Source organism: Brachyhypopomus gauderio, unplaced genomic scaffold (assembly GCF_052324685.1).
Source record: "Brachyhypopomus gauderio isolate BG-103 unplaced genomic scaffold, BGAUD_0.2 sc305, whole genome shotgun sequence".
Lineage (NCBI taxonomy): Eukaryota > Metazoa > Chordata > Actinopteri > Gymnotiformes > Hypopomidae > Brachyhypopomus > Brachyhypopomus gauderio.
The window spans coordinates 1-20,990 of record NW_027507126.1 but is presented as its reverse complement, the minus strand read 5'-3'; the positions used below and the strand labels follow the sequence as shown (position 1 = coordinate 20,990).

Below are 20,990 nucleotides of genomic sequence, written 5' to 3'. Positions count from 1 at the left end.
GACAGTTGCGTCTACTCGTTCTGGTAAAGGAAGACGATGCTATATTGACTTCCGGTTTCAGACTATTAGCGTATTATCTTTAAAAAATCCTGGTTAGTGTAAAGATTACTTTTTGGTGAACATACATACATTTAGCTGTTCTTTGTGTAATACCGACAAGTAAACTATTAAACATTTTTTTATTGAGTGACTTCTATGTATCTCTTTTTTGACATGCAATTAAACATAATTAAGTACAAATAAAAGTTACTTTAAAACAAAGTAATTTATCTTATGTGTACATTTAATTTGGAATATGGACTTCATTCTGGACTTTCATAATACACCATTTTAAAATCCATTTTAATGACAAAGATATTCATTTAGGTTATGCTTTAAAATGATCATTTTAATAGCAGACCAAGGGCCACTGAAAATTTGTGAAGGAATTGTTGCTCCAGATGCAAAAAGAAAAAAGAATGTGCGTAGTGTGTAAAAAATGTAAATTAGTTAGTAATATCCTACATAATATGATAATTAAAAACATCAACATGCATTAGTTAATAATGCAGAAGTTCATTAGAAGATTAAACAAATTAATAGATGATCTCTTTCAGGTCTTTTGAGATTCAACATCTCAAATTTGTTGAATTTGACAACTGGTGTTGCTTTTCTTTTCATATTAGAAATCATCATCATAGTATTCCTCATTGTCTGCTTGTTCAGTCTGGCTCACCGGTAATGACTCCTCAGTCTGCTCCTCACACTTTTCCTGTGCCATTACATATGCTTGCCAAACGTCCACTGATGTATAGACAGGCTCAGGGCAGAACTCTGAGCTAATATCTATATCTCTAGCTAACAAGGCCTTCTTGACCATGAGTAGTTCACAGCTGCAGTTCCATGGGTTTCCATCCAGGTACAGTGTCTGGAGATTTGGAAGTAGATTCATGGTGGGCAGTGTGGAGAGTCTGTTGTTACGTAGATTCAGAACTTGGAGCCTCTTAAGAGACTTCAGTTCGTGCTCCTGAATTGAGGAGATGCGGTTCCCTTTCAAATCCAAGCGAACCAGCGTTTCAGGGAGCCTAGGAAACCAACATAAAGACAAGAGAATAGTCATTGTCTGAAGAGGTACAATACGGGTCTGGTGTGTTAGGTCTGGAACTCCACAGATCTCTAGCAACACAGGGAACTACATTATTTGACTAGTGAATATTAAGTCTTATAAATGTTCTAATGTAGGTTTCACATATGAACTTCTAAATTATGACTTTATTATTATTTATTTATTTATTTATTATTTTAAATTATTATATTTAAAATATGGATAAACAATTAATAACCTGATGCTACATAAAATGGTCCTTCACATTTTTTTTCAGATTAGCAAAATCTACATGCAAAACTGTACCCATTTGGAATGGTAGGGAGAAGATTCTGCTCTAGAGCCAGGTTGGTTAGATGAAGACAGTTTCTCAGAGCGTTGGTTTCAAAGTGCTGGATGGTGTTGTTCTCCAGAAAGAGATGCCTGAGTTGTCTCATTCCTGAGAGCTGTTGATAGGTCACTTCCTGTATATGATTCTGCCCACAGTCCAGGTTCTCTAGTTTAGCTGAGAGCCTACTGGGTAGAACCTGCAGTTGGTTACCTGCCAACTCCAATGCAGTCAAGTTGGGCAGACGAAGACCACCATCCACAGATACCAGTCGGTTGTCGCAGATTGACAAAGTGTTGAGATTACGCAGTTGGGCCATATCACGACTCTTCAGTGTCCTAATCTGGTTCCTGGCCATGTTCAGATGAATTAGGGACTGTGGAAGATCACGAGGAACCCGTGTCAGGAGGTTTGAGGACAAGTCCAGCGTTTTAAGAAGCTGCAGTGATGAGAAGAAAGCTGATGGCAGTGATGGGACCTTATTATTTGCTATGTTAAGCCAATTTAGCGCCGGCAGCCTGAGGAGACCCTGTACCGTCGTAATTTTATTACCTTCCAGATAAAGTGCCTCCAGCTTCACGAGGCCAGAGAGGACGCTGGACCGCAGAGTGCTGATAAGGTTATTCTGGAGGTTCAGTGTACGAAGCCTCTTCAGGACCTGCAGGGCAGAGTCCTGCAAAGTGTGGATCCTGTTGTGGCCCATGTGCAAGTTCTCCAGGCTAGGAGGCAGGCCACGGGGGACATGACGTAACCGGTTCTTCTGGAGGTCCAGGGTCTTTAAAGCTCTCTGTGCCCTGAATACATTGGCTTCAAGCTGCTCAACTCTGCATGACAACAGAATCACTTCCTCAAGGCCTGACAAACCAGATAAATCCCTACCCTAGAAAGAAAGGAAAGCCACAAGAAAACATTTAAATATATTAATTTAGCATTTAAAATTAATTTTCATATATTTTTTAATCAAAATTATATTTTGCATGCAAATATCTAAATTGAAATATAATGAGTACAAAAAAGAAAATAAAATTTGCTTAAGACATGTAAATGTGATGCTAACAAATACAGCTGGCATATGTAATTATCAAGCAATGATTAAGCATTACCTTTATCTCCTTAATGTGGTTGTATCCTAAGTTGAGTTTCCTCACATCTTTTGGGATGCCTGTAGGTATAGTCTGCACCCTAAAACACTGCACCGATGCCACTCGTTCACACACACATTTCTCTGGACATGCATGGCAGCTTAAAAAGTTTAAAGTACAGACCAGCATGAAAAAGAAAATGTAGAGCACCCACATCATGAAGACATTACTCTGACTACCTCAAAGCTGAAGAGCATTTTGAGAATCCAAGGCTTAAATAGCTCAGCGTATCTTCTGCTGCTGAGAGTTGGGCTTCTCCGTTTCATTTGGAACAATGGGTGAGATCTTTATCTTGGTTTGAAAAAACAGACGAGGAACTGGCATAGCACTCATAGATTGTTCGGTTTGTTTGCAGACGTGAGAAACTTGCTGATAACCTGTTTACAGCCTATTATGTTTAGCAAATGCAATTTCCTTTGCTCAAATACTTTTACCAAATACCTTCTCTTTACTCCTCTTCTCAAATTATTTTTCTTTTGAGAGATGCTTCTTTATGCACCAAAAAAGTGAAAAAGTAAAAATAAATTAAGGCATTTTCAACTTCACAGTGAATGAATAAGGATCATACAATATCCTGTAGTTTGGTTAATGTTAACTTCAGTGCCTATTAAGAAATAAATGCTATATTTCTTTACAATTATAATTGCTATGTAAAAGTTTATTTCTATGTCAATGTTTTTTTGTGCACAGCAATAAGTTCAGCTGGACATGAATGACCACTGTACGTGTTAAGCCAATAGTTTTTTTATAGCTAATATAGCTTTTATACAGATTCTTTATTAAACACTGGGAATTTGACTGTGTGGAATATCTTGTTAATTTTGAAAAAAAATCTAGATTCCTCACAGGGTCTCTGAATTTCGGTTTTAAAAGGTTTATAGAACAACTGCACAATCAGCAAAATAAAGATAAAAATGGAACATGAACAAGAAACTGACAAGGAAAGACGAGCAGAGTCACGTGCTCCTCCCATTCTGTAGGGACAATATGGGGAAGAATATGAAGAAAGGCAACCAAAACGTTAGTAGTAGTTGCAAGGGAGTATTGCAATGGAAAAGAAAACTGCTGCAGGAGAAAGCAAACAGCATTGTGAGATAAAAATACATTAGAAAAAATGTAATGGCGTATAGAAAATGGAAGTAAATGGAATATGGAAGTAAAACCCACCGTCCAGCATTCTGGAAAAAAGCATAGGGCCTACAGTTAATTTTTTATTAGTTATGGAGTAGCATCTCGTTTGCATGTTTCTGTCCTAATATTACAATAAAACATAAACGATGAGTGTGTTTAGGGATGAGGCTTCATCATCTGAATGATGTATGTAGTGGTTAAACTATAGATCTATGAAACATTTGCATTCTGACATCAGTGTATGTCCTGAGCTCCGATCGATTAGATCGTGTTTCTTCTGCTTTTCCTGTTTGCATTGGCTAATCGTGTGGCAGACGAGTATAATCGATTCACATCGATGACTCCTCTTCGTTTTCGGACATCCTGGTCAGATGAGAAGACAGAACAGATCGAAGCGATAGTGTCATTTCTCTCCTTATCTGATTTAGGGACAATATAGCCGAACAGACAGAAGAGAGTTGGTTCCGTCTGTGAGAAATATAACCGTCGTCTCATTTCGTTAAGCTAGAAAGCTGCTTAGTTAGGTCGCTGTTGGGAAATGTCTGCGTCTGCCGCCGGTGCCGCGCAGGGACCGGGCCTCGCTGGTCCCGGTTCGGGGATGTCGATGTTCCGGTGGTTAGAGGTTCTGGAGAAGGAGTTTGACAAAGCGTTTGTAGACGTGGATTTACTGCTAGGGGAGATCGACCCAGATCAAGCCGATATCACGTACGAGGGCCGTCAGAAGATGACGAGTCTCAGTTCCTGCTTCGCGCAGCTGTGCCACAAAGCGCAGACCATCTTCCAGCTGAACCACAAACTCGAGGTGAGCGCTTGAGGGGTAGAAATGAGGATTAAAGATGACCTAAAGAGTCATTTCTCCACACAGAGGTTGTAAAAGTGTCACAGTGTCTGGTTTGTGGTGAGGGGCAGGTCTCTCTTGCTCCTTCACACAGTCTCGTGTAACCTGAAGAACCTCAGTGGTCTTCAGTGGACCTCAGTGGTCTTCAGTGGTCGCTGTGGTCCTTCTTCTCTGTTGTAAATTAATGTGATTCTGACTAACTGTGTAAACACGTCTTTCCAGCCGCGAACCCGCCCGACATGCCAGGAAAGAGTTTCAGTTTCATCCAGGCAACACTTCCCATGTCACTCTTATAAAGATGTTTTCCATGTCTCCTTTGGCTGTGTCACATTGCTCAGAGAACATCAGGAGTTTGTTCTACACGTCTTTCAATTACACTGTTGACAGAGTTTTCGATTACATTCAACACCAAAGAGCCGTGCGTGCCCTATATTTAGCCATGCTGTTTATTGAAGGAGTATTTTATTATAGTATCCATTTACATAACACAGATAAAGTATTTACACATGGTCCACGACAGCATTTAGTTGAGAAACGCAGGGTTCATGAGTAGTAATAAAACTAGTCTGATCCCTTTTGCATATCTCTGTTTTTGTTAAATATTTGATATTAAATCACGAGCCAAGAATGTACAAGCAACTATGTGAGAACTTTGTTCTGTGTTAGAAGGCATTCACTAACCAGCAGAATTTGAGATCAGCTTCAAGGAAAGAAATGGGGAAAGAATGCTCTGTTCTGTTCTCTTGAGTCTCTACATGGTCTCTTGGCAGACCTGTAAAAGAAAATAGATACTGGATAGCTTGATGGACATGTTCAGTAGACATGAAATCATATTTCTATGAGGCTTTTTTTGTAGACAGCAACTACACAACACCGAGAATTTAAAAGAACCAAGTGAAATGGAAAATGGCCCAAGAGTCTGTTGTCTGAATCCCAGAGGTTCTCATCTCAAGTTTAGACAGATTTAATTAACATCAGAATGGACCAGACTGGCCACCCTTAGGGCTAGCACAGATCAAATAAGATGCAAACGTATACGAGTCTAGGGCAGCATTTCTGCAGAACCTGCTAAGCCAGTAGCATCACATTCAGGTCATTGCATCATTGTAGGTGAAAAGTAAAGGTAAAATATATTTTAGTAGAAGAATCCACATTGAAATGAAGCGTTTTATGGGAAAATCTGTTTCCTGCCTGGGATTTCCACTTGGTTTCCGCTGCCTGGCGATTACTGTCTTCTTGTTGATAGAAATACGGAGATGCTGGTGCGTAGAATACTTCCTGGTGAAAGTATCTGGAAGGAAAAACGAAAGCGTGTGTATGAATGCTTCCTGCTGAATATTGGCAGTCTCCCAATGTTTTTGTGCTAGCAGTAATCCTGTGCTGCTGCGGTGAGGTGTGTTGGTGTGGAGCGTTGTGGCTGGTGGGGTGAGGTGTGTTGGTGTGGAGCGTTGTGGCTGGTGGGGTGAGGTATGTTGGTGTGGAGCGTTGTGGCTGGTGGTGTGAGGTATGTTGGTGTGGAGCGTTGTGGCTGGTGGGGTGAGGTGTGTTGGTGTGGAGCGTTGTGGCTGGTGGGGTGAGGTATGTTGGTGTGGAGCGTTGTGGCTGGTGGTGTGAGGTATGTTGGTGTGGAGCGTTGTGGCTGGTGGGGTGAGGTATGTTGGTGTGGAGCGTTGTGGCTGGTGGGGTGTGAGGTATGTTGGTGTGGAGCGTTGTGGCTGGTGGGGTGAGGTATGTTGGTGTGGAGCGTTGTGGCTGGTGGGGTGAGGTATGTTGGTGTGGAGCGTTGTGGCTGGTGGAGTGAGGTATGTTGGTGTGGAGGGTTGTGGCTGGTGGGGTGAGGTGTGTTGGTGTGGAGCGTTGTGGCTGGTGGTGTGAGGTATGTTGGTGTGGAGCGTTGTGGCTGGTGCGGTGAGGTGTGTTGGTGTGGAGCGTTGTGGCTGGTGGGGTGTGAGGTATGTTGGTGTGGAGGGTTGTGGCTGGTGGGGTGTGAGGTATGTTGGTGTGGAGCGTTGTGGCTGGTGCGGTGAGGTGTGTTGGTGTGGAGCGTTGTGGCTGGTGGGGTGTGAGGTATGTTGGTGTGGAGCATTGTGGCTGGTGGAGTGAGGTATGTTGGTGTGGAGCGTTGTGGCTGGTGGGGTGAGGTGTGTTGGTGTGGAGCGTTGTGGCTGGTGGGGTGAGGTGTGTTGGTGTGGAGCGTTGGGGCTGGTGGGGTGAGGTGTGTTGGTGTGGAGCGTTGTGGCTGGTGGGGTGAGGTATGTTGGTGTGGAGCGTTGTGGCTGGTGGTGTGAGGTATGTTGGTGTGGAGCGTTGTGGCTGGTGGGGTGAGGTATGTTGGTGTGGAGCGTTGTGGCTGGTGGGGTGTGAGGTATGTTGGTGTGGAGGGTTGTGGCTGGTGGGGTGAGGTATGTTGGTGTGGAGCGTTGTGGCTGGTGGGGTGAGGTATGTTGGTGTGGAGCGTTGTGGCTGGTGGAGTGAGGTATGTTGGTGTGGAGGGTTGTGGCTGGTGGGGTGAGGTGTGTTGGTGTGGAGCGTTGTGGCTGGTGGTGTGAGGTATGTTGGTGTGGAGCGTTGTGGCTGGTGCGGTGAGGTGTGTTGGTGTGGAGCGTTGTGGCTGGTGGGGTGTGAGGTATGTTGGTGTGGAGGGTTGTGGCTGGTGGGGTGTGAGGTATGTTGGTGTGGAGCGTTGTGGCTGGTGCGGTGAGGTGTGTTGGTGTGGAGCGTTGTGGCTGGTGGGGTGTGAGGTATGTTGGTGTGGAGCGTTGTGGCTGGTGGGGTGAGGTATGTTGGTGTGGAGCGTTGTGGCTGGTGGAGTGAGGTATGTTGGTGTGGAGGGTTGTGGCTGGTGGGGTGAGGTGTGTTGGTGTGGAGCGTTGTGGCTGGTGGTGTGAGGTATGTTGGTGTGGAGCGTTGTGGCTGGTGCGGTGAGGTGTGTTGGTGTGGAGCGTTGTGGCTGGTGGGGTGTGAGGTATGTTGGTGTGGAGGGTTGTGGCTGGTGGGGTGTGAGGTATGTTGGTGTGGAGCGTTGTGGCTGGTGCGGTGAGGTGTGTTGGTGTGGAGCGTTGTGGCTGGTGGGGTGTGAGGTATGTTGGTGTGGAGCATTGTGGCTGGTGGAGTGAGGTATGTTGGTGTGGAGCGTTGTGGCTGGTGGGGTGAGGTGTGTTGGTGTGGAGCGTTGTGGCTGGTGGGGTGTGAGGTATGTTGGTGTGGAGCGTTGTGGCTGGTGGAGTGAGGTATGTTGGTGTGGAGGGTTGTGGCTGGTGGGGTGAGGTGTGTTGGTGTGGAGCGTTGTGGCTGGTGGGGTGAGGTATGTTGGTGTGGAGCGTTGTGGCTGGTGGGGTGAGGTATGTTGGTGTGGAGGGTTGTGGCTGGTGGGGTGAGGTGTGTTGGTGTGGAGCGTTGTGGCTGGTGGGGTGTGAGGTATGTTGGTGTGGAGGGTTGTGGCTGGTGGGGTGTGAGGTATGTTGGTGTGGAGCGTTGTGGCTGGTGCGGTGAGGTGTGTTGGTGTGGAGCGTTGTGGCTGGTGGGGTGTGAGGTATGTTGGTGTGGAGCATTGTGGCTGGTGGAGTGAGGTATGTTGGTGTGGAGCGTTGTGGCTGGTGGGGTGAGGTGTGTTGGTGTGGAGCGTTGTGGCTGGTGGGGTGTGAGGTATGTTGGTGTGGAGCGTTGTGGCTGGTGGAGTGAGGTATGTTGGTGTGGAGGGTTGTGGCTGGTGGGGTGAGGTGTGTTGGTGTGGAGCGTTGTGGCTGGTGGGGTGAGGTATGTTGGTGTGGAGCGTTGTGGCTGGTGGGGTGAGGTATGTTGGTGTGGAGGGTTGTGGCTGGTGGGGTGAGGTGTGTTGGTGTGGAGCGTTGTGGCTGGTGGGGTGAGGTATGTTGGTGTGGAGCGTTGTGGCTGGTGGGGTGAGGTATGTTGGTGTGGAGCGTTGTGGCTGGTGGGGTGTGAGGTGTGTTGGTGTGGTGAGGTGTGTTGGTGTGGAGCGTTGTAGCTGGTGGGGTGAGGTATGTTGGTGTGGAGTGTTGTGGCTGGTGGGGTGTGAGGTATGTTGGTGTGGAGCGTTGTGGCTGGTGGGGTGTGAGGTATGTTGGTGTGGAGCGTTGTGGCTGGTGGGGTGTGAGGTATGTTGGTGTGGAGCGTTGTGGCTGGTGCGGTGAGGTGTGTTGGTGTGGAGCGTTGTGGCTGGTGCGGTGTGAGGTATGTTGGTGTGGAGGGTTGTGGCTGGTGGGGTGTGAGGTATGTTGGTGTGGAGCGTTGTGGCTGGTGCGGTGAGGTGTGTTGGTGTGGAGCGTTGTGGCTGGTGGGGTGTGAGGTATGTTGGTGTGGAGCGTTGTGGCTGGTGGAGTGAGGTATGTTGGTGTGGAGCGTTGTGGCTGGTGGGGTGAGGTGTGTTGGTGTGGAGCGTTGTGGCTGGTGGGGTGTGAGGTATGTTGGTGTGGAGCGTTGTGGCTGGTGGAGTGAGGTATGTTGGTGTGGAGGGTTGTGGCTGGTGGGGTGAGGTGTGTTGGTGTGGAGCGTTGTGGCTGGTGGGGTGAGGTATGTTGGTGTGGAGCGTTGTGGCTGGTGGGGTGAGGTATGTTGGTGTGGAGGGTTGTGGCTGGTGGGGTGAGGTGTGTTGGTGTGGAGCGTTGTGGCTGGTGGGGTGAGGTGTGTTGGTGTGGAGCGTTGTGGCTGGTGGGGTGAGGTATGTTGGTGTGGAGCGTTGTGGCTGGTGGGGTGAGGTATGTTGGTGTGGAGCGTTGTGGCTGGTGGGGTGTGAGGTGTGTTGGTGTGGTGAGGTGTGTTGGTGTGGAGCGTTGTGGCTGGTGGGGTGAGGTATGTTGGTGTGGAGTGTTGTGGCTGGTGGGGTGTGAGGTATGTTGGTGTGGAGCGTTGTGGCTGGTGGGGTGTGAGGTATGTTGGTGTGGAGCGTTGTGGCTGGTGGGGTGTGAGGTATGTTGGTGTGGAGCGTTGTGGCTGGTGGGGTGTGAGGTATGTTGGTGTGGAGCGTTGTGGCTGGTGGGGTGAGGTGTGTTGGTGTGGAGGGTTGTGGCTGGTGGGGTGAGGTATGTTGGTGTGGAGCGTTGTGGCTGGTGGGGTGTGAGGTATGTTGGTGTGGAGCGTTGTGGCTGGTGGGGTGTGAGGTATGTTGGTGTGGAGCGTTGTGGCTGGTGGGGTGTGAGGTATGTTGGTGTGGAGCGTTGTGGCTGGTGGAGTGAGGTATGTTGGTGTGGAGCGTTGTGGCTGGTGGGGTGAGGTGTGTTGGTGTGGAGCGTTGTGGCTGGTGGGGTGTGAGGTATGTTGGTGTGGAGGGTTGTGGCTGGTGGGGTGTGAGGTATGTTGGTGTGGAGGGTTGTGGCTGGTGGGGTGTGAGGTATGTTGGTGTGGAGGGTTGTGGCTGGTGGGGTGAGGTGTGTTGGTGTGGAGGGTTGTGGCTGGTGGGGTGAGGTGTGTTGGTGTGGAGCGTTGTGGCTGGTGGTGTAGAAAGGGCTACAAGGTATTGCTAGAGTTTATTTTCCAGCTTGTTAGGGTCAGTCAAGATTGTGCTTCCACGCCCCCTAAAGTGTTTGCTTCTTTAAAAATAAGTAATACACTTAGTGTGAAGAATAATTTGCTAGGTGAGTTCAGACTAGACTCTTTAAGTTATCTGGATTCCCACCACTGGGATCCTGAATTAATTCTGGGCGAGTCCTCCCTGTTCTCACCCCTGCTCCTCGCTAATACTGCATGTACTGGGGATTCGCTCAGTTCTGCAAATTAGTTTATTTTTCAATGCCCGGCGAGTCTCTGAGGTAAACTGGTCTGTCCTGCCAGCAGTCTCACACTGTCGTGCCCCCCCCCCCCCCCCCCAATCCTCCCCCCCAGCAGCTGTGTGCTTGCTCATTAGCTACTGGAAAATGTCAGTGGTGCGCCTCCCCATGGAGCCGGGCATTATTCAAACTCCTTGTCTCCTGGTGCCAGACCCCATCACTCCTCCGTAAGACGTGCCGTTGAATGTCACGTTGTGGACGAGCCGGGATTTAAGCAGGGACTCCCGTGTGGGATGATGGACAAAATCCGTCCTTCCTCCTCCTCCTCCTCCTCCTCCTCCTCCTCCTCTTTCTTCTTCTTCCAGCCTGATGTTGCTCCTTCCACCCGCCCTGCTGGGCACCTCCCAACGGCCTCCTTTCAGGCCATCTTTGAAAAGATGAGCAGAAAGATGTATATAGTGTGTGTATATATTGTTTTTTGACCAACATTTGCATGTGCACGCGCTCCACAGGCCCAGCTGGTGGACCTGAAGTCGGAGCTGACGGACGTCCAGGCGGAGAAGACGGTGGTGGAGAAGGAGGTTCACGAGCAGCTGCTCCAGCTCCACACCCTCCAGCTGCAGCTCCACTCCAAGGCCGGCCAGCCTGTGGACTCTGGCTCCATCAAAGACCGGCTGGTGGGCACCACCCTACACCTCTCCCTGTTGGGCCGGGCCCAGTTCAGCCCTGCTCGTCTTCTGTTTTAACGGATGCTGCGCTGCTTTGGATTTTGACTCGTTTGTATTCTAATTTGCCTGGAACAAACAGTCGTTTTACATCTTTTCGTCCGCATAAGATAATGAAGGTGCCCCCCCCCCCCCCCCCCCCCCCCTTTGGCATCATTGTGCTTTATGTTGATTGATCCTGTATAATTATTAATCAGTGATTTGTTTGAGCGTCTTTGGACCGTTCCGTCCCTCCGCCCCGTCTCTGGTTCCGACGTGGGGTGGGGCGCTAGTTTCAGTGATGACTTATAATGCTTCTTTTACCTCTGTGCGTCTTTGACCCTAACACTGCCTTTCTAACCTTTGACCTCTCTGTGTTTCTCTCCTTGGCCCTAAGCCTGTACCCTCCGTGGAAGAGATGGTAAGTTCTGTGAGCATGTGTCCTGCCACGCCAACTTGTGTTGTTGGTGTCACACGGTTTTGTTTGTTTGTTTGTTTTTGTTAGCGCCTTTTGTAGAAACGCAGCCTTGTGGGCTAGTCTAACCCCTGTGCTCTACAGTTGTGTGACTAGTCGCTGCTTATGTGGGCTTTAGATGTTTGTGTTAGACTTGAGTCGCGATTACTAAAACACTGGCTTGAATTTAGTCGCAGTGTTGGTATGTTTCCATGATTAAACTTCTCTGTCATTTTCTGCTGTGCTGTTGTAAGCTTGGCCTAGCCAGTGGAGATGGTGTGTCTGTGTGTGTGTCTGTGTGCGTGTGTGGGGAAGGAATGTTCATTGAATTCTCCCCAGTAGCCTGCCTCTGTAGAGACTGAATGTAACTCTAATGGGAGGTGACTGTATCTGTCCCAGATGATCACACTGCCTCTGGGGTTGTGTGGACTCTGCCAAGCATCTCGACTTTCCACTCTTTATGAAGGCTTTTTCTCTCTCTGTGTGTGTGTGTGTGTGTGTGTGTGTGGACAGGAAAAAGAACTGGAAGCCAGTAAGAAAGAAAAGGTGAAGGAGGTGAAACTGGAGGCTGAGGTGCGGATGTTAAAAAAAGAGAGCGATGCCCTCCGCAGGCACATCGCGGTACTGCAGGCCGAGGTGTACGGAGCCAGACTGGCGGCCAAGTACCTGGACAAAGAACTCGCGGGGAGGTAACAGAAAAGAAGTTTCTAGAAACTGAACCCAGAGCTGCGTGCAGAGCACTGAGCTGGTGGTTCTGTTCCACAGGGTTCAACAGATTCAGCTGTTGGGCCGCGACATGAAGGGACCGGCTCACGACAAACTGTGGAACCAACTGGAGGCTGAGATCCATCTCCACCGACACAAGACAGTCATCCGGGCCTGCAGAGGGCGCAGTGACCCAAAGAAGCCCATCCCTTCCCCGGCTGGACACGTAAGACACCACGAACGTGGCTTGCGAAATATATTATACTTGTTTGACACACGTGAGAATATAACACCAGTGATATTCAGGGGGGAAAACGAACGTGACACCGCTACGAACGTGACTGTGCAGTTTTCGGTAGCTTGTGTCCAGTCTTTTCTTGCGTGTGCTCGTATATGTATGAACCTGAGACGGAAAATCCGCTGCGCACTACGTGTAAAAGTGCAACTTCAGACGATGTTTGTGCAGTGATGACGGCAGCGGGCCCAGCAGGCATCATGTTACCGCGGTGATGCGGTTACGGTCACGGGTCCAGTTCTAAGATGCTGATTCATGGTTGTAAGGGGCAGATCTTTTGTTTACTGTAGCCTTGTCAGCTCGTGACACCGTGGCCCCTCTGACGCCTCAAGATGGTCGCCACTGCTTATTGAACCATTCAGTGTAAACTGTTCAGACTGGGGTGTGGCCGTCTGTAGAAAACATTCAAAAAATCATTTTCCTGCCCTCACCCTTAAAAAACTGTTTGAATTTGTTTTGAAAATTGTTTTTGAAAGAGACCACTGGAAACGTGGCATGTTTGTGGACCGAACGAGACAAGTTAACGATTTAACTTTAAATTCTCTGAATACAGAGATTGACTATAAAGTAATGGTAGCCAGTGTCTACAGCAGTACAGTAGGCTAATAAAAGCTAATAAAATGGCACAGTGTAGGTTGATAGTCAGCACAGAGCAGTGAGCACTCTGCTCTCATCAATACATTGTTACCAATTCTGCTCTCATCAATACATTGTTACCGATTCTGCTCTTATCAATACATTGTTACCAATTCTGCTCTCATCAATACATTGTTACCGATTCTGCTCCCATCAATACATTGTTACCGATTCTGCTCCCATCAATACATTGTTACCGATTGCTTTATGATTGTCTTCCATTTCCACATGTTTAATTGTAACCATTACAAAATGCTGTTTGTGGTTTGTCAAACTCTTGTTCTCACATCCTTCCCCAGGACCCAGACTCTCTGAAGAAGACCCAAGGGGTCGGGCCCATACGCAGGGTGGTTCTGTCCAAAGAGGATCACGAAGGTCTCGGGATCTCAATCACGGTCAGTCCATGCTGGGTTTTTCTACTCAAACGAGTCTTAACCTTGTGCTACAAGAGCTTGAGGTTTCAAATTCATCGTTATGATTTGCCGTAAGACCTTTGCATGTGTGTTCAGGGAGGTAAAGAGCACGGCGTTCCGATCCTGATCTCGGAGATCCATCCGGCCCAACCGGCAGAGCGCTGCGGTGGCCTGCACGTGGGCGACGCCATCCTGGCCGTCAACAACATCAACCTTAGGGACGCCAAGCACAAGGAGGCAGTTACCATCCTCTCCCAGCAGGTGGCGACCTCTTGTGTCTTACAGGCCGAGTGCTTGTTAGGATAGATTTTGCAGCATGCTTACATTTTTTTATATGCTTCCCAAGTTGTGAAGAATTTTATTTTGGTGAACAGGTGTTGATACTGTCAACAGAACCGCAGACATCAAATGAGAATTTTAAAAGTTCCCCGGTAGACACACATTTTGTGTCGACCCGTGTATGGATTGAGCCTAGCTTGTTAAGGAGGGAGAACCGCCCTACAGCACGACGTTTTGTTGATCCAGTACACACACACAGCTGCTCCGCTGTCGATCGACTATCGGTCGATGGGGTACCGTATCTGCCAACAGTCCGGGTTGCCAGTGTTGTGCTTTACGGCCGCTGATCCCTCCTTCGCTTGCCTGTCTTCCAGCGAGGGGAGATCGAGTTCGAGGTGGTGTACGTGGCACCGGAGGTGGACTCCGACGACGACAACGTGGAGTACGAAGACGACAGCGGACATCGCTACCCGCCTCTACCTGGACGAGCTGGAGGAGGGTTCCGGGGCGGGACCTGGCAACGGCGTTGCCGAGGGCGCCACCATGCAGGGTAAGTGTCCCTCCCCCCCTTCAACCGTCCCTGCGGTTAACCGTACATTAAAAATCGTGGTTTAAAATGAGCGGGGAGCTCGTGTTGCTGTTAAAGTAGGCGGGAGAAAGATCTGATTGGCTGACGTGTCTCCCATCTCTACGCAGCCGTGGAGAAGCACCTGATGGCTGACGGCGGCGAGAACGGAGACACGGGCATCTCCAGCGAGAGCCCGTCGGAGGAGACGCCCTCCAAGACGGCCGAGTCCCGGGAGAACACCTCCTCCTGAGGAGCTTGGCGGGATGGGAGAGTGGACCCTCTCCACGTGTCCGAGGAGGAGGACACAAAGACTCTGTCCATGTACAATATGTAACATATGAGATGCTTTTGAGATGAGATGAGATGCGTTTTGTACTATGCGGAGACGAAACCATTTCAGAGTCAACTGGAGATCGCCTGGGGACCCGGAGTGAAAACGAAGTGCTTACAAATTCACGTCGCCACCTTCGGTTAGATGAGAAGCACACGTGGAAAAGGCAGAGTGTAAATCCGAGCCGCTCAAAGCAGGAATCCGGCTCGGAGGTCTAAGATGGTGTAAGGAATGGGTGTTTTTCTTACTTGCTGTGACCTCTGTGTGCAGTTACTGATCCACCCCAGGTAAACCTGGCCTATGACCTGTTCCTGTACTTGAGTGACACTAGAATCCTTGCACTGTTTTACATGTCAACTAAATGGATATAATGAGTTGATGTCAACCTACAGCATATAATCATTATCAAGCAACCTTCTTTTCCCTTTAGATTTGTCATTTGAGTCTCATTATCTGTCGGTTATATTCAAAACCAATGAAAAACGAAGGTGATGTCATTACCTTGGGAGGGGAAAGAGGACGTAGAACGTTACGACTCAACTTCACCATTCACCTAACATCACATCACTGATGTCCTCCTGTTTCTGCAGAACGTGGGCTGGTATCTGCAGGAACGGATTTGTAGTGCTAATAGTTCATTAAAGGGTCATTTCTGTAGCAAACTATATTGGTGTTTAAGGGACTAGCCTCTGCTAGGATGAGTATTCTTAATGAGAGTGGACGAGGCACGTCCGGTCTTATGCACAGTATGTTCAAGTCTCGAATGCTTCCAAATCCACAATGCAACACTGATGGCCTAGATGGTTGTTATGGGGAAGGTTGGTAAAACTGGCAGAAATGCCAACGATGAGATGAAGGACTCGACGTGATGTGCTCTGGTCCCTCCCCTGAACAAGTGCAATATGTGTTAAGACCAGAAGAGGGTCATCTTCTATCTTTCGTTGCTCCCTGTCATGTATTTTAGAGCCATGCCTTTTCACACCCGTCACACTAGTCACCTTTAGACTACAGTGGTGTTGGCAAGAATGGGAAAACCCAATTAAAGTGTATGTACATCAGAGATGCAAACCTAAATAACCGTGCCCCACTGACTGCTGCATATTTAAGAACTAATGGAATTCTGAATTTATATAAAAATAAATGTAAAGGCAAAAAGTCTATCAGTATTTCACCCGTTCATTGGTCTGAGCTTTTGCAGAGATGCGACTTCCCCTGTATGCAGTGTGTGTGTGTGTGTGTGTGTGTGTGTGTGTGTGTATATGTAACAGAACTGACCCCAGGTCAGTAGGAAGCCACTAACCTACTCCAATTACCCTCCTCTTCTCTGCTCTTCAGAGCCTCTCGGAAAGAGGTCAGCGTTTCAGACAATCGGCTCACGCCAGATCTGATCGTGTGTGGGCGCGAGTGTCGGGTAGCACGTGCTGACGGTGGGGATGTCCGAAATCCACAGGCCTAAGGTGGCCTGAACGTTGTACAGCTCTCGTTTGGAGTTCTTACCGTCATGACCCTGTGCGGTTCTTAGATGGTTTATGTGAGCCTTCACTTTTTTCCTCTGGTGTTATATGATCTGTATTCCTGCAGCCTGAGAAATTTGGTATGAACATCTTATATCTGTAGTTACTCTATAACAATATTTGAATAAAATTTATTTGCCCACTTGGGTGTTGAAGACTTGAGTTTGTTTCTGTTACTGTTAATACCATAAACGTAAAAATTACAAACGTAATTTTACTATGAGGTTTACATTTTGCATTATATTCTTTCAACACTAGGGGGCAGTGTGATCTTGATATCATGCACTCCTATACGCTTTAATAGTACACAAACTGGTATCATGCAATGGCCTTCTATTTGTAATCATGTCTTAAGTGTGAAGGGAAATACAACATTATCCATTTTGTGTTAATTTTGTCTCCCCTGTCCCTGCATGACCATATATCTACAGTTTTATATTTGGCGTGTGCTGGGAACACAAAGACCTGCGTGAGTGGACAGGTATTCTGGATGAAGCAGGAGGCCTGGAGTCTCCTGTGGTCCTGGAGCAGGGGGAGGCGTTCACGCGTGTGTGCGAGCAGACAGCTGGGAGACAGGACGAGTGGTGGGCGGCGGTTTGGAAAGGAGTCGCACCCCCGCGTGAACACTCCCCCCCCCACACACACACACACACACGCCATCACAGAGAAGGATTGCATCACAGCTAGCACTGTTTTTTTTTTTTTTAACAACTTTTTTAACAACTACATTTGAACAGGTCAGCAAGCGTCTGTCATACTGGTAATGTAAAGTTTGCTTCCTATTTAGACCATGTTCAATCTAATCAAGACTAATTTCCTGACAGCGATAGCTTTGTTCCATTTTTATAAACCCAAGTTGAATGGCTGGGGGAAAGAAAACAGCTATACTGTATAAACTGTACATGCTTCACACATGATACAAGAGGCTTAACAACAGGTTGGAACAGTGGTGTTAGTGGGAATCAGCTGCTATTCGCCACCGACACTCCACTGCTACATTCCAACACACACACACACACACACACACACACACACACGGACGAGTAGCTTGGGTATTCATTTTAACCCCCCTGATGCGTGTGTGTGTGTGGGGCACGTGGAATGTGTGACTGGGTCACGGTGGGTTCTGTGTTCGCCCGTGAATGCAGCGGCTGCTGCTCAGGTGGTGGTGGTGGTGGTGTTGGTGGTGGAGGTGGTGGGTGTCCCCCCCCCGACCCCCCCACAGGGCCAGCTGGGGGTGGGGTGGTCTGCGGTGGGAACATCAGAGCCCAGCACTTCACAGGCCTGCTGGCACAGAAGGAACCTCTCAGTAATGCGAGACATCCACTGGGACGGCTATTCCCAACGGAACCAGCGCCGACTCTTTAATAGCAGTAGCAACACCCAGGATGTAGGTGCTTCTGAAGGACCACTGGAGGCTCATGGTTGTTTTGTTCCATTTTACTCTTTCCAACATTACAATATACATTTCAGAACTGTACAATCATATGTACACTCATACGAAAGCTGGACTAGGAGTCCTACGGCACATGGCTCAGTCTTTAGTTCCTACTGCTTAACTTCCATCTGAAGCATCCTAGTTGAACAGTTCTGGAGTGTAGTCTCTAATGGCCTGTTCAAAAAGGGAACATTTTAACAATTTAAACCAACCCGAAAACATCTCCCCCCGCGGGACGTGACGGTGGTGTTGCCCGACATCCCCCTACTGACCTGCAGCGTCCCAGCAGGGTTACGGGCTTTAACCAGGTCCAACACACTCAGTCATTCCCCAGTTTGATATACAGCAGTCATTCATTTACGAAGCCACAGACTTCTTGGATGGGACCAGCGGCACCGAGGCAGAGGAGGTTCAAGAGTGCAGAAACGTCGCTGGTGAGGAACCCTGAACCCGAGAGATGCTGGTCGAAACAGCCCTTTATCACTGATCTGAGACCAGGCCTGTGAAAGGTGCTGCCCCCTACCCCAATCTGCCTCAAGATGCCAGACCCAATCGGACTAAAGCTCAGACTTGGCTTCAAATTCAGAACATCAATTCACAACAGCAGCTCAGAAAAGACGGGTCACATTATAGAAGGACTGAGACACCCTCCCACATACCTCTTTTATATTCTAGTCATTCAAGTAATCTCAGTGTTTAGGAAGGGAAGAATTTCTTCCATACTCTCTGCTCTGTACTTTTAAGACATCTTTCTCTGCTCCTGGCAAAGTATTAGATTAAAAATAAACAAACCCTGCCCCTTAAAAAAGAAACAGAGTAACAATAAAACACTCTGTGTCGGCAAGACGAACCATATCAAAGGAGAACGAAAACGATTTGTCTAAGCAGCCATTATTCACAGCTACTCTTCCCTGTCACGTACGTGCGCACGCAAAAATGCTGCTCTCGTGTGCAGAAATAAGTTATTCGAGTCTGAAGAGTAGTGCGAGGTCACATGAAGCAGGAACCAGTCACAGTGCACACGGGTCCGCTGGAGGCCCGTCTGATTGACCGCCCTCTGGCTCCGACCTGCGGGGGACAGCCGGCTCGGGCCAGACGCAGTCCCGTGGCCGGGAGTAGCTCCCCTGAGCCGGACCCTTGGATAGGGGCTTCTGGTACTCCGAGCAATCCTCATTCCGCACCACAGCGGGCCTGCTGACCTTCGGGCTGTCGTAAACGCCCTCGGAACGGGTCGCCCTGTCCGGTTTGACCTGGGGCGTCTGGTAGCCACTAGAAAGGCCCCTGGCCCTAGTGCTGTCCCGGGTCTTAAAGGAGGGGCTCTTGCCAAGGACCACGCCGGGAACGCTGTAGCTGGGATCGGTCAGGAAGCCGTCCTTGCGGAAGGCGTGGCGTTCTATGATGGGAGTGGCATACTCGGGTTCCTGATTGGTCAGCGGCAGGGCATACTGATTGGCCGTGTGCAGGTAGTCGTAATGGAAGGCGGCGTCGTTGTCCTCGTCCTTGGCGTCCGTGTCCATGGGCCTGAAGGTGGAGCCCTTCTGGACACCGTCCCCGCACCCAGCATCAGAGGCTGCTGGTAGTCTGCAGAAGGAGAGTTGACATTGAGTTTGACATTGAGAGTTGTGAGTTACGATCACAGCAGCCAAACCAGGTGAACTCCATATTGGTTTGAGTGCGTGGGAGCAGTCGGGCCCCTGACCTGCCATGGAGTTGGTGATCAGGTCCATTTTGGGTAAGGGGTCCTTCTCGGAGCTGTAGCTGAAGGTGAACTCGGTGGACTGCTGCCTGGCAGAGGGCTGCTTCACCGGTTTCCAGCAACCTTGACAAGATAAAAAAAAAGTGAACCAGTCAGGCAGTGTTTTAATGGCCCTTCCACCTGAGGACCTGAGGAGTGTGAAAGCTTTAAAGCAGACGTGCCAGGGAGGTGAGTGGGAGAGAGAGAGAGAGAGAGAGAGAGAGAGAGAGAGAGAGAGAGAGAGAGAGAGAGAGAGAGAGAGAGAGAGAGAGAGAGAGGAGAGAGAGAGAGAGAGAGAGAGAGAGAGAGAGAGAGAGAGAGAGAGAGAGAGAGAGAGAGAGAGAGAGAGAGAGAGAGAGAGAGAGAGACTGGGGGCAGGAGAGGGGGTTTGAGGGAAGAGTAATAGTGATAAGAAAAGGCAGGAACAGGATAGACAGGAGGGTAAAAATGGTGGGAGGAATGTAACAATATGCGGGAAAGGGCACAGACTTATCTTATTATCTCTTCAACTCCCAAAGTTTCTCATTCACTTGCCCAACGTTTGATGCAAATCTCGTTTTTATTGAATGTTTGGCCAAAACACAAATGCAGTCAAGTACAGACAACTCTTTAGAGGGCCAAACAGGAATTACAACAACCGTGAACTAGTTCTAAAATGCAATACTGTAATATAGATCCTATAGTTCCTGTTCTTACTGGTTCTGCTGCTGGCCAACTGCCATGCGAGTGTTTGGGGCGGTTTCTCTCTGTGCGGTAAGATATTCGGAGCTCTTAAAGCGGCATGAAGGACTAACAGAGTCTCAGCTGCGGCCTGCGCACTGACCTGTTTGTGGCTTAGCAGTGGAGTCATATGTGTTCTCCTTGTTTTTCTTCCTGTGGGGGGGGAAGAGAGAGAGAGCGTGAGAGGGAGAGAGAGAGGGAGAGAGAGAGAAGGAGAGAGAGAGGGAGAGATCTCGATGAGGGCAGCAAATCTGGTGCAGATCATGCTGACGTGTCATCTTTCCTCCAGAACCCTCTGGCCCCAGCCTTCATCCTCAGGGCCCGGGGCTGTCGGCCAGTGCCCTGACGCTGGACTCTACGGCCCCCCCTCCCCTTCTGAAGAGTCCCTGCTACGCCACGGGCATGAGGAGCTCAGATGTCATCACGGACACGGACACACGCAACGTATGGATCGTAGGCGCACTTACTTGTGCAATGCCTTAAACAGGCAGATCCCAGCCAGGAGCAGAATAACGGACACCAGGATAGGCGCCCCAATGATGACCAGTTTAAACTGCGGAGACAGAGGGGCAGCAGGGGCCGTTTTAGGCTCGTTACGTACACGACAATGCAGGACCGACAACACACGGGTTTGTGCAGAACAAAGAAGCCGTACCGAGATCGTGGTCGGAAGGAATTTGCTCGGTGAGGTCAGCCGGCAGGGACTTGGGGAGGGTGACCAGCGGCACCAGCAAGGACACGTTGGCCCGATCTTCTACTCCCGAGCACCAGCAAACGAAAGGACGACCCGTCATTTACATGCATCTCCCACCACCCAAACACCACCACCACCACCACCACCACATACGTACTGGGAGAGTTGGGTGCCAACGGGCAGCCCAGTAGCTCCGCCCGCAGGCCGATGCCCCCGTGCCAGTGGAGAGGGACCACACGGACGGAGCGTGCGGTGATG

General features: G+C 49.0%; 3 protein-coding genes across 3 annotated transcripts; 1 reads left to right on the top strand and 2 right to left on the bottom strand.

Annotated features, from left to right (window-relative positions):
* Positions 1-383: 383 nt before the first annotated feature.
* On the bottom strand, positions 384-2,870 carry LOC143504595 (nephrocan-like). The gene is made up of 3 exons (XM_076995975.1): positions 2,516-2,870; positions 1,391-2,292; positions 384-1,064 (listed from the first exon to the last, which is right to left on the bottom strand). Exons 1-3 carry the CDS (start codon positions 2,711-2,713, stop codon positions 662-664), a joined length of 1,503 nt encoding a protein of 500 aa, XP_076852090.1. The 5' UTR covers positions 2,714-2,870; the 3' UTR covers positions 384-661.
* A 1,133-nt stretch (positions 2,871-4,003) lies between these two features.
* On the top strand, positions 4,004-16,300 carry gopc (golgi-associated PDZ and coiled-coil motif containing). The gene is given in 10 exon segments (XM_076995973.1): positions 4,004-4,487; positions 10,759-10,923; positions 11,348-11,371; positions 11,918-12,093; positions 12,170-12,335; positions 13,340-13,435; positions 13,550-13,714; positions 14,107-14,202; positions 14,204-14,282; positions 14,429-16,300. Coding segments are annotated over 10 exon segments (1,353 nt in total). The 5' UTR covers positions 4,004-4,223; the 3' UTR covers positions 14,551-16,300.
* Positions 16,301-17,569: 1,269 nt separating this feature from the next.
* Positions 17,570-20,986, bottom strand: dcbld1 (discoidin, CUB and LCCL domain containing 1; the record flags this gene model as incomplete). Its single annotated transcript, XM_076995972.1, is given in 6 exon segments — positions 17,570-19,123; positions 19,126-19,164; positions 19,283-19,402; positions 20,142-20,191; positions 20,506-20,590; positions 20,890-20,986. Coding segments are annotated over 6 exon segments (921 nt in total), but the record flags the coding sequence as incomplete, so codon positions are not given.
* Positions 20,987-20,990: the final 4 nt, after the last annotated feature.

Bases quoted from the DNA above. Each gene is read 5' to 3' on its own strand.
- LOC143504595 (XM_076995975.1), bottom strand. From the start codon at position 2,713: ATGATGTGGGTGCTCTACATTTTCTTTTTCATGCTGGTCTGTACTTTA. The intron at 2,293-2,515 runs GTAATGCTTAAT...CTTTCTTTCTAG, and splicing joins ACCACATTAAGGAGATAAAG to GGTAGGGATTTATCTGGTTT. The intron at 1,065-1,390 runs GTACAGTTTTGC...TTGGTTTCCTAG, and splicing joins CTCCCTACCATTCCAAATGG to GCTCCCTGAAACGCTGGTTC.